Below are 12,884 nucleotides of genomic sequence, written 5' to 3'. Positions count from 1 at the left end.
AGGAACTCAACGGTAAAAAGACAGACGAACACGGATTCCGTATGAAGGAGTTACGAATTCTTCGCGGTCATTTAACAGTCTAATCTCCTCCTACTGTTAAATTTAAGACCGGTCGAGAATTAGCCGACGGAGTCTAAATGAAAGTTTTAGATCTTGTTTTACCTACTCGTAGATATAAAGAATGTCGAGAGTAGAGCTCGTATGTTAAAGATATGGACGAAACTTGGTCCCTACTCTTCGAGCGCGATAAATTCGATACAGTTTTGTAAATCTGAGATAGAATGAGAATTAGCTGACGGCGTCTAAATGAAAGTTGTAGTACTCGTAAATACCAACGCATGGATATAAAGAATGTCAAAAATGGAGTTCGTATGAACGAGTTACAAATTATAATAGCATATTTACGTATTAAAATAAAGTATAAATCATATATACGTACACATATATATATACAAATGTATATATCATTAGAAAGGTATCGACGATGCGGTTATTATAAGACTAGTGTTGAGTACTTTCGACATTAGTTTAGTACAAATATCGTTAAATCTATTTAAAATAGTATTATGAAGGGGTGTTTAGTCGTTTATATAACTATAAGGTCATTCAGTAATTATGGAGGGTAGTTTTTGTAAATTCAATTACTATAAATAAGAGGCTTGGGCTCTCATATTTCTTGCACCATTCTCTTGATTCAAGAGTCTTTCTCTTCTTATCCCCCGAGCATTTCGGTCCCTCGTGATTCGACTTCTCTTTCTGTAGTTTTAGTATAGTAAGGTGAGCGCTGAAGCGCTGCACGAATCTTTCTTAGAAAGATTCAGCGACGAAGTTCTGCCCCTGCAGAGCCCGACTCCTAGCTAAAACCCCCTTGTAAGTAAGTTATGCTTACCTATTTTAATATAGCTTATATTAAAAATTAGTATTGTTATTATGAACTTATAATAAATATTTGAGCTATTATTATGACTTATATAAGTGTCGTTATAATATCTTTTAACTACTCGCGGTACGGGGAATCTGGTTTAAAGGGCCGCATAGGGTTGTTGGATTTCAGAAGTGCTATATGCCAAAATGGTCATGCCCTCCGGTGTTTTATGTCTGGCCCCTGTCTGTACATAGTGGTTGGAAAATATTGTTAAAACGCTTATATAATAATAATAATAATAATAATAATAATAATAATAATAATAATAATAATAATAATAATTAGTCACGGTAAATATTAGACTAAAATCTAGTGGTAATAATACTAGGTTTCGTCGAAGGAAATTATTTTAAAGTAAACGAAGCGCTGTCCGAGTACCGAGTCACCACCTTATCAAGTGAGTGCATAGTTACTTTCATCTTACACATAGATATGAAGTATTTTATATAAACTACGTGCTATGTGTGCATATTATCTGAGTACTTGCTGTCTATGCTGGATGAATGATTTTATACATGTTTTAAATGATTTAAACTGTATATATATATATATATATATATATATATATATATATATATCTACGATAATATGTTGGGTAAAACATGGGTAGATGTAATAGATGGAATATGAGTTGGATGATGAGTTGAGAGGTGTTATAGACCACGAGGTGAGTGTGAGAGGTGGACGATGTGAGAAGCCTTTCCCAAATGATGGCGCCGTCATCTAGCAGAGTATGGATGACAACCACGGACTATTCTAAACAGTCCAGTGGAACACTAGCAGGCTCGCAGCCTGTAGGTGTTGTGAACGATGTGTTCACCCGGTGTACTCTAAACCCTGACGATCATGCAGACTTGGTGCCTAAACCTTGGCGATCATGCAGACTTGGTGCCAAAACCCTGGTGACTATGCGGACTTAGTGCCTGTTGTATAAACCCTGGCGACTATGCAGACTTAGTGCCAAAACCCTAGCGACTATGCGGACTTAGTGCTTGTTGTATAAACCCTGGCGACTATGCAGACTTAGTGCCTAAACCCTGGCGACTATGCGGACTTAGTGCCTGTTGTATAAATCATGGCGACTATGCAGACTTAGTGCCTGAATCCCGGTGACGATGGACTTCGTGCCGATTCCTTAGGATGATCCTTAGGAATGAATGAACGAGGAATAGTTGATTCTTAGGGTAGATCCTTAAGAGTAAAGAAGATAATGGGGATGGGTAATTGGGTTGATTGTTTGATGTTTAAACATAATAATTATATTATTGTGGGTTGAAAACCCTATGTACTCACCAGGTTTCCCAACCTGACCCACTCCAGCTTATTTCTATCACAGGTGTCGATATGAAGTTACATTACACTGAGAGATTAAAGAGGTGTAGATCACTAGTGATAATGAATGTAAGTTCTGTTTATGCTTATGTTTCTGTATTGATGATGATATCCCAAATGTTTTAAAATGAATAAAAATACATTTCTTCGGAAATGTTTTGATAACGCATTTATCATGTTTTACTGGGAACAAATTCCGCAACATTTTTATCAAAAGAAGTACTCTAATTTTTATAAAGCATAAACAAAATCGGTCTTTTCTGGCCGTGAAAATGGGGATGTCACAAGTACGCCCTGCGTACCGCATGTACGCCTAATGTACTAGCATGAGTCCTACGTTTCCAAGGCTTGACCGTGTATGTTGCGCATACCTCATGTACGTCCAGCGTACGAGCTGAAATGCAAGGATTTTGACACAAGGGACCAATAATGAAAAATACCTGAAAATCGGATGTTACACTCCTGCCACCGCTAAACCTCCCCTCAGCCACCACCTTTTTTGCCACTTTATGTTCTTAACTATTTTGTGGCGTTTCCAAGTCCAAGTCTCGAGTTTTTATTGTGGTTTCGTGGGTTATTTCGAGTCCAAAACAGCTCGGGTGTAAGTCGTTGCTACTTCGTGTTTTCTCGAGGCGCTTCCCGGAAACGATCACATTTTCGAGTCTAAACCAAGTTCACGTATCTTAAGTGAGTGCTTACGACCCCTTTTTGTAGCTTATATATATATATATATATATATATATATATATATATATATATATATTGTTGGGGGGAGGGGGAATACATATGCTCACTTATCTCGTTTACGCAAAACTCTCATGAAAATCGTATCTTGGTTACAAATGTTACTAGTTTAAACATTGTTATATTGTTTACTAAAAACTAGTTATAAATATGTTTTATATATGTTATAGTTGTTCAACATGTTACAACTAGTCAAAATAACATATCATTTCACTACAACAAAGTTATGATTTTATGTGACAATATATGTCAAAAATCGAATGTCAAAAAGATTACCACCTTTGTAGTATTTCAAACTTATATCGTGCATGTATATATATATATATATATATTATAACTTATATATATACATGTACCAGTGATCATTACTATGAGATTTACCACTAATTTAAGCGAGTATTGTACACTTTTACATATGTACTTACTCGACTTTTATAGTAAAACTTTAACAGTATACCTTAGTTAATGACTTTTATAGTGAGATGCTATTCATTATATAAGTATAAACACTTAGTATATCCACTTGACTATAAGTTATTCATTATATAAGTATAAACACTTAGTATATCCACTTGACTATAATCGTTAATCCTCGGAGCGAGATACATATGTATAGATCTATACTGGTTGACACTCCTACCTACGGTTGGTAGCTACAACTTCAACTGGTCAATTGAAGCGGGTGATAAATATCTTAAGTCTTTATCCACGATGTCCAATGAAGCGTCGTAAAGGGTTATATCTTGTCACATAGCTCAGTTATAGGACTCACTATAAACATTAATTGAATCTCTCTCTATCTAAAAACCACGGGTTTAGTTTCTTCTCCACAAAACAGTTATAAGTTAGAAACCACGGATTCGGTTTCTCTCTTTACAAAATAGTTATAGGTATGATTTTACTTATGGAAAAACATTTTTTGGTTTTCAAAGTTTCTTTAAATACTCTTTACCAACTCATTCATAAGTATGGTTTTACTTACAAAGAAAATACTTTTTGAACGCTTTAAAAGTAGCACTACTGCTCTAGCAGAAAATGTGTAACTCTTACCAACCTTGTGTTGACCCTCAAAACAACATGTATTCTCATAAAATCACTAAACAAGCATTTCAGACGACATAATAGTCATGGATTTCAGACGACCTAGTTTTCTAGTTTTTGTTATATATATATCTGTCTGTTTAAGGCAATTCATGTACTATATTATTATCTGTAAGAACCTTATATTCAAACTTTAAGATGAAATACAACTACTGTTTTATTATTGTTGTACTTATGCTATATATTCAATTGTTTGGGATCCATGAACTAAGTCGCACAACCCGACATGTTCTGTCGCCTCGGCCGGGGGTGTGACAAATCGGAACAAATGGATACCCTTAAAGATTAATTGTTTCATGTGACAGTTGTTTATAAATAGAATTCCAACTTATTCAAACTTATTAAAGAAGGGGATTACGGTAGGAGTAAGCATTTGGACCTGACCGATTCTTGGACCGGACTGGTTTTGCAGAAATTTGTGGACCTTGGACCGGACCCGTTAAGGCTTACCAGGTCCAGGTCCAAGTCCAAGTCTGGTTCCCGATCTGAAGGTCCGAATGTTCACCCCTAGATTACGGTGAATTCGAAATTATGACCTTTTTGTCACTCCATGGTGGAAGTTCTGGATCATACTTTCTTATCCTGTTACGTTGCTTCAGATTTGTGGAAATGGTTGTTAGAGTGGTCTTTTGTTATCCCTTGAATGCCTTTGTCTTGTTCGGAGTTGATTGATACGGTGTATTCGTGCACACGTGGAGTAAAATGAAGAAACTGAGACTCTCTCTTGTGCAAGGCCGGCCTTATGTAGGGATAAACAAAGATAGGGCTTAGGGCCCCCACTTTTAAGGGGCCCCACTTAAACTCAATTTCCGATTACCACTTTGATATTTCATTTGGTCGTTCCCAAAAAAAATCCAATTCCCTGCACGCCTTTCCCGCAATCGTTGCACGCCTAACGCCTCAAAAGAGGTTATGTTCTTCTTATTCTTCTTATTGTACAAGCGACGATTACTGCTCTTCTTCTTCCTTCCATTCTCGGCTTGAACACTCTCGAACACTCTGAAGTCGGAACCGTTGAAATACATTACATTCTATTCTTCTTCTTCCTTCTCCATTCTCGGCTTCTTCATTCTCAATTGAAGGTTGTCATAGACTCACAGTATCACTGAAACGGTAATATATTTGCAATTTTTTTCACTTTTCACTTTTTATTTTTCCATTATCTGTCATGTTGTCATTTGATTATCTAATTATGGTTAATACTTAAAGCTGATTAGGGTTATTGGCTTTGATTTGTGGAATTGGAATGAAATCAGAATTTATTTTTTTCCGATCAAAATCATGTTTGTTTTAAAAATCCGGACTGAAGGTAGATTGGTAGTAACCATGTTCAATCAAAATCGTTTCTGAGTTGTCTGACTATACAACATCTCTTGTTCTTTAGCAAATTCAAATGAGAATGAATCTTTCTTAATCTGATTTTTTATTTCATGGGTTAATACTTTTCGGTTCTTATTTTTTCATTTATCTAATTTTTTATTCCATTGTTCATTGATTACAAAGACTACAGTATATACAATCAGTGAATCAAGTTGGATTGTTGGAACGAATTTGAGTTTTCAGTTTTCCATATTTGACAAGGGGCCCCCAAATTTTTGGTTCGCTTAGAGCCTCCACACCGGTTGAGACGGCCCTGCTCTTGTGTACACAACTTTATGGTTTATATGGAAGACCCGCAATGTCATTGTCTTCACGAATAAACGACTATGCAAATGACAGACGACATTAGTATCAGCACATATACTTGGATGAATAATAGATCGAAACTTAGTAAAATTGATTGGTTTAATTGATGTATATCTCTAATTCTAAACTCTTTTTTGTAATTGTTTGAACTTCTCGCTTAAGCCTTTTATTAGTTTAAGCCTTTTAATAATGTTATTGCTCACTGTTTAGATAAAAAGGTTTATAATTGTAGGGTGGGACCTAATAGATTGCTATCTTTCAATATTTCTGTTACAATGCAATTTCTTGACATTCTATCTGGAAAATTACATGTGTTACTGTCGACATCCTGTTATAGCTTATAGGTCCGCTGCTGAAGTCATTGCTAACATCAAGTAGAAAGTAAGAAACCTTTGAGTTTGGATTATAAATAGTATTTTAACAATAATTAACGATAATTAAATATAGGGATAATGACTTAAAAGGGTAATATATTTTTCGATTTGTACACATTTGGTCACTGAGTTTTTTTTTCGTCCACATTTACCCCTTCAACTTGTTAAACCGTACACATTTAGTCCTTATGACCGACTACTTCAAGTTAGCCGGTAAAAATGACTTAATAGGGTAATATATTTCTCACTTTGTACACATTTAGTCCTTAATATTTTTGTACACATTTAGTCCTTAATATTTTTTTTTTGCAAAATAAGTTATTTTTGTTTTTGTACTCATTCAGTACTTATGAATGATTTCTTTAAGTTTTTCTCACGACATCTTACGTGTGATAGCCATATGGTAGTGGGATGGGTTGATGCGGTCGTGCTATATGTTGTAGGCCAAGATACCTGGTGTGGGCCGACTGTAAGCCGTAGGCACGGAGGCTCGAGAAGAGCGGTTGGGTTAAGACGGCAGACCAACAAACCCTGGGTATTCTAGTACGATGACTAATTGGATCTGTTGCATGTTGACATTCCAGTCCGATAACTGATTTGGCCAATGTATTCCAATCTGATGAGTGTGGGCCCGTTATGCATGATAATACGTTTGTTGTATCGGATATTTTGGGGGAAACTCGTTAAACTTTGAGCTTACCCAGTTGTTTATGTTTTCAGGTTCTATCGTTGATCGTGGGAAGGCAAATGCAGGACTGTACATACTCATCAACAATATTGAGGATTCCGCGTTTGATTTTCGATAAATGTATTTTGGAATAAACGTTTTTTCTTAATAATAGATTTATAATTAGAGAGTTTTGCCTTATTTAAAAATGAAGTTTTTTTGTACTGAATGAGTACAATAACAAAAATGATTTATTTTGAAACAAAAAAATATTAAGGACTAAATGTGTACAAAAATATCAATGATTAAATGTGTACAAAATGAGAAATATATTACCCTATTAAGTCATTTTTCTCGGCTAACCTGGAGTAACCGGTCATAATGATTGAATGTGTACAGTTTAACAAATTGAAAGGGTAAATATGGACAAAAAAAAAACTCAATGACCAAACGTGTACAAATCCAATAATATATTACCAAGTCATTATCCCTTAAATATACGTAGAAAACTTTCAAAAAGAGCCAGTAGGACTGGCCCGCCTTTCGCGGTTCGGAGTGCACCGGTTCATCGAGGTTTTAAGCCATGTGTTGCCTCCATTTCTCTCAAACGCAGGTCTCCTCTTTGTCTCTTCTTGTTGGTCCTTAAACCTCGTGTCGTGGCTCTCGCAGAATCTGAAACGAGGACAATTATGAATACATTAACCCTTGCCCTAACCGCCGGTGCCGGACTTTCGAGGAGGTCTATAGTCACTGATTCAAACGATATTGAGTTCGGAGACCCTTGGTGGTTTGTTTATGCCGGAGTTTCGTGTATTCTTGTACTATTTGCGGGGATCATGTCCGGTTTAACCTTGGGACTGATGTCTTTGGGAGTTGTTGAGCTTGAGATTCTCCATAGGAGTGGTACCAACAAAGAGAAGAAACAAGCAGGTACCATTAATTTATTGGTTGCGTTCCAATTTTGACCGAGTCCTTTTGAGTTTTGATTGAACTGTGAAAAAATTGTTCCATCTTATATTGCTAAATCTCTTTTAACAAGTCTACCAAACTCGGTTGTGTGTTAGGTAGAGAACTTGATTTTTTTTTTTTTTTAATATTAAATTTAAATGATAGGTGTTCATCAAATCTCCAAAATTAGCCAAATGAGAATTCTTCAGTTCGATATATAGAGGATGGGAATTTCAATCCAGCCTTTGTTTTGGGATCAGTTGTCGTTTAGTGAACTCTAGATGCCATAGCCAGAAATTAGAACTTGAATATTTCTGTTAGATTTATGGTTGATTCATGAACTTGTTTAGTTGTGTGGTATGCAAGAATTGACCATTGCAGCTTGAATGAATGCTATGTTACTCTTGGTTACAAAGTATATTCTTATAAAAATAAAAAACTGTACTTACTTTCATTTTATTTGGTCAGAAAACTCCATTAAATATTTGCTTCCCTTACAGCTGCTATCCTCCCGGTTGTCCAAAAGCAACACCAGCTTCTTGTAACACTGCTTCTGTGTAATGCTGCAGCCATGGAGGTGAGTTCACATCTAATGCTTTTTTTCTCTTTGATGATAACAAGTTTGATCATTGTTTGTATCTATGTTTCAAATATAACTATTCTACAAATTCGTCTGCATATGCACCAGTCATTTGATACTACATTTCCACTAGGAGTGAGTGTTTTAGCTTGTCCATTAATGGGATAGCATCTTTTCATTTTGTAGTTTTAGTATCTTTTAAGTTTTTTATGAGATGGAATTTTAATTATCATGTTATTGAAAGAAAACTGGTAAAAAAGTGTCTCTTGTTTCTATGCTGCTGTATTTGATGATTTATTTGCATAAAGAGTCGGAAGTGTAAATGTTATATGAACATAAAATTTTAAAATTGTGAACTTTGTTATTCAATGTACGACTTATAGGCTTCACATTTATTGTGATGTTATACCTGTGTATATTAATAGTCACTGATTACAATTCTAAGTTGTAACTCCCTGCAGGCTCTTCCTATTTACCTGGATAAGATTTTTCATCCAGCTGTTGCAGTGTTGTTGTCAGTGACCTTTGTGCTGATATTTGGAGAGGTATGTAACTGGCTGTTGGTATTGTATGATATTCCTTTTTGCTACAATAAGATATTTTACATGATGAAGACTAAAGTATTATAATATACCAGGTAATTCCACAAGCAATATCAACAAGATATGGGCTTGCTGTGGGTGCTAATTTTGTGGGGCTTGTCCGAGTTTTGATGATCATTTGTTATCCTATTGCTTATCCTGTTGGAAAGGTAATTTCTAATGTGTAGTTGACGATTGCTGTGAATGTGATTGATAAGATCCCTGTTTCTTTGAGTTTTTATGTAGTAGTGAATTTATTCTATCTAAAGCCATTTGAGTTTTCTATGACAAATGCAGCATATAGAATTAATAAAGTTGACACATTTTCAGGTTTTGGATGCTTTAATCGGGCATAATGATGCTCTGTTTCGGCGGGCCCAGTTGAAAGCCCTTGTATCCATTCATGGCCAAGAGGTAAACCTTCATTTGTGGCACAAAGCTAAACATTGGCATATGCCTGATGCCTACATTTGCACACAGCTAAGAGATATGGTTGCAAGTCATGAATTTTTATCTTCTATAACTTGTACTCTTCCCTTTTGTTGTTTCTCTTGAAAAATCCTTATAGGCTGGTAAAGGGGGTGAACTTACACATGATGAGACTACCATCATAAGTGGAGCACTTGATTTGACAGAAAAGGTATACTTTGCAGGAAATATATCATTGTAACACTTATTATACTTTATTTACCTATAAAAAGGCAACCTCTTTAGAGAAGGCTATCCTTCAGCAATATATGTATATATATATATATATATATCCAACAACAATGGTGATCTGTATTATCTTGTTTTGAGCAATTTGGTTGTAGATATGCTTCGTGTTAGCCGTATCTCCATTTCTTTCTTCTTTTTGGCTGATATCCATGGCATTATGGCAACACTGAAAGCTACTTTTATTAAAATCATATTTCATTGTATTCTTGTTAGCACATAATGCATGCTTATTAGCTCAAATATACCCCATGAAAATTACTACAACATTAGCCTAAGTATTTGATTTATTCGGATGTATCTGTTTAATAGGATGATGACATGACATGAATGTAACATATAAGAATATGTGCAGACTGCAGAGGAGGCCATGACACCTATTGAATCAACATTCTCGCTGGATGTCAATTCAAAATTGGACTGGTGAGTTCCACTGCCAAGTCTCCCATGTTTCTTGTTAATTCTTATTAGTTAGCAATAGCATGTCTAAAAGATTTATATTATATATTCTCTCAAATGTCAAATCTCATTCCATCCTCTTCTTTCATATTTCATGTTTGTTGTGAACATTAGAAAATTGGCACACTCTATTGATTTACATGTACTTGATATCGTGTAGGGAAGCAATTGGGAAAATTCTTGCCAAAGGCCATAGCCGTGTTCCTGTCTATTCTGGGAACCCTAGGAACATCATCGGACTCCTATTGGTAAATCCACAGACTCCCAAATCTTCTAACTTGTTATATTGGCATCGGTTGTTGTAAAAGCCTCTAAAGCTGGGTTTCCTTTTTCATTTTCACCTAATAGGTGAAAAGCCTTCTTACTGTTAGAGCAGAAACAGAGACTCCAGTTAGTGCTGTTTCCATTAGGAAAATCCCAAGGCAAGTGTATTTCACTATTTTTTTTTTTTTTTTTTACTCTGGTTCTATGTTTTCTTATTCATGATATATTTTTATGTTCCAGGGTTCCAGCAGATATGCCATTGTATGACATCCTTAACCAGTTTCAAAAAGGTGGCAGTCATATGGCGGCTGTGGTCCGAGTCAAAAGCAAAGACCCTCCTCCTCCTCCTGATAAATTAGTTGCGAAAAATGGGAACAAATATTCACAACTGACTAAACCATTGTTGTCCGAACGTAAAGAAGAATCGGATTTTGTGGTCGATATTGACAAGACTTTGAAGTCAACCATGCAGCATGCAGCAAAAAGTATAACATGTCTGACTGATGATGTTGAAGAAGGAGAAGTCATTGGCATCATCACACTCGAAGACGTTTTTGAAGAGCTTCTACAAGTATCTTGCTCATCATTCCTTTGTCTTAATTATTTTGCTTCCAACTTGGTCCATGTTTTTATTCCCCAGTAGCTAAAACAGTTTCTCTCTCTGGCTGTGTTGCAGGAGGAAATTGTTGATGAAACTGATGTATATATAGATGTACATAAAAGGTGAGTGTATCTTACTTTGACATTTCTAGTCAATCTAATTAAACTACTAAAACTTACATTGTCATTCATTACTAAATGTTTCAGAATACGGGTAGCTGCTGCAGCTGCTGCTTCAGTTGTTGCCCGAGCACCCTCAACCAGAAGACTAGCTGCTCAAAGACCCACAGTATGTCTCACTCCTTTTTACATCATTTTTTATTATTATCTGTTAAATTTCTACATACACACTGTTACTTGTTCAAATAATCTCTATTTTTATTGTTGAAATTTACCAGGTGGTCAAAGAAGACAAGGCAACCCACAACGGTTCAATCTAAACACATTTGTAGCTTGTTCAAAGTACCAACTACAGTGATAATATAACTATATAAGTAGGTGGTTAGTAGAATGGTTTATTCGTCTTTACCATGTAAAATTTTACTGCCGCGTTGTGCCTATTTACACCAAGGGGTAAAAAGCTGAATATAAAAACTTAAGAACAATCCTTTTCGTTTTTTACTAATTAGGCTTAGGCTTCATTGGCTTCGCCTCATTTTCTAGAATAAACAAAGGAGGAGGACTAGTTGAGTAAATAAAAATGTCGCTTATTATTATTTTGTTTAAATGAATTCAGTTTTATGAAATTTCTTTATTAAAATCACAAACTTGAATTACCATCATTAATGAGCATACACAATAATGTTTGCCTAAAGGGGGGATAATTTAATTATACATGTGGAAATTGATCAATTTAACAAATTAACAATAACACCCTCTTAGTCCTATAGGAATGGGCAAGGGAAAGGTAAGATGTAGGCGTTTGGAATTGCTTTTATAGATACTTCCAACATATAAAAAAATTTGGGCCCTCCCTTCAAATGAAAACTTGGCCCACAACTAGAAATAAACTACAATTGTGTGATTAAAAAAAAAGACATACAAGCAATAAATTGAAAATAAAGATGCCATGAGTGAGCTTGTAAATACTCCATGAGTACACACAACAAAAACATATACTACCTATATAGTAGGAAGAAAATATAAGGCGGTAAGAGTGTCAAGTATAAACAATGACCATATTCTCATAAAGAGCCAACTCCATAAGTTTAAAATGATACTATTATTTTTTTTTTTTCTCTCTAACATCCTCTCATCCTCGTACCATCGACAAATATGGTCTCCATCCTCCTAATTGCAGTTGTTGGTTGTCTCCTATGGATGTCTAAAGATCGCAATTTCCCTTCCCTTACTTTTTCGGTGATCGATGCCACTCCGAGTGAATTTGTGATTGTGGTGTTCAGTACCATCCCTAACAAAGTTCTACCACGTGTCCACCAACATATCTTCATTTCCATGGCTTTTGTCTTCTTCTCATGCCTTTCTCAATTAGCAATTATTTAGAACCATACAAAATGTTGTCATTGCTGCCACTCTATAAAATTCATTTCTTGGTTTCTGTGACTTTCTTATCGCATAAAACTTAAGTTGTTGCTCTCCATTTTAACCATCATGCTTTTATGTTGGGGATAATTTCTTCCTCATGACACCCTTCCTAATGGACTATAGACCCAATGAACTTGAAGTTTAGATTCATCAATCTGAGTTATACCTTTTTGATAATGGGAGGTTAGGTAAAAAAAATTATAAAAAAATAGTTGAAAAGGAGAGAAACAAACAAGTTCAAAGTCTTGTAAAATATACTCAGGTGTTTATAAGCTTATACACATTTTATTAAAAAAACTCATTATTAATTTATTAATAAATTTCTAAAGCATGTTTAAAATATTATTTTTTATGAATTCAAAAA

The 12,884-nt window shown here is 35.2% G+C and overlaps 1 protein-coding gene across 1 annotated transcript; it reads left to right on the top strand.

The window, feature by feature from the left end:
* The first annotated feature begins 7,344 nt into the window (after window positions 1-7,344).
* Window positions 7,345-11,702, top strand: LOC145138085 (CBS domain protein with a domain protein (DUF21)). Its single transcript, XM_079072233.1, has 13 exons — window positions 7,345-7,759; window positions 8,278-8,354; window positions 8,819-8,902; window positions 8,995-9,108; window positions 9,269-9,352; window positions 9,507-9,578; window positions 10,008-10,075; window positions 10,272-10,359; window positions 10,460-10,533; window positions 10,616-10,946; window positions 11,052-11,098; window positions 11,183-11,264; window positions 11,374-11,702. The coding sequence occupies exons 1-13, from the start codon at window positions 7,519-7,521 to the stop codon at window positions 11,413-11,415; spliced, it is 1,404 nt and encodes a 467-aa protein (XP_078928359.1). The 5' UTR covers window positions 7,345-7,518; the 3' UTR covers window positions 11,416-11,702.
* The last annotated feature ends 1,182 nt before the right edge of the window (window positions 11,703-12,884 follow it).

The sequence above is a fragment of the Lactuca virosa genome, chromosome 9 (genome assembly GCF_052849685.1).
Source record: "Lactuca virosa cultivar CGN04683 chromosome 9, Lactuca_virosa_CGN04683_v6, whole genome shotgun sequence".
Classification (NCBI taxonomy): domain Eukaryota; kingdom Viridiplantae; phylum Streptophyta; class Magnoliopsida; order Asterales; family Asteraceae; genus Lactuca; species Lactuca virosa.
Note: the sequence above shows the minus strand (reverse complement) of the source record. Positions and strands in the feature narration are given on the sequence as shown.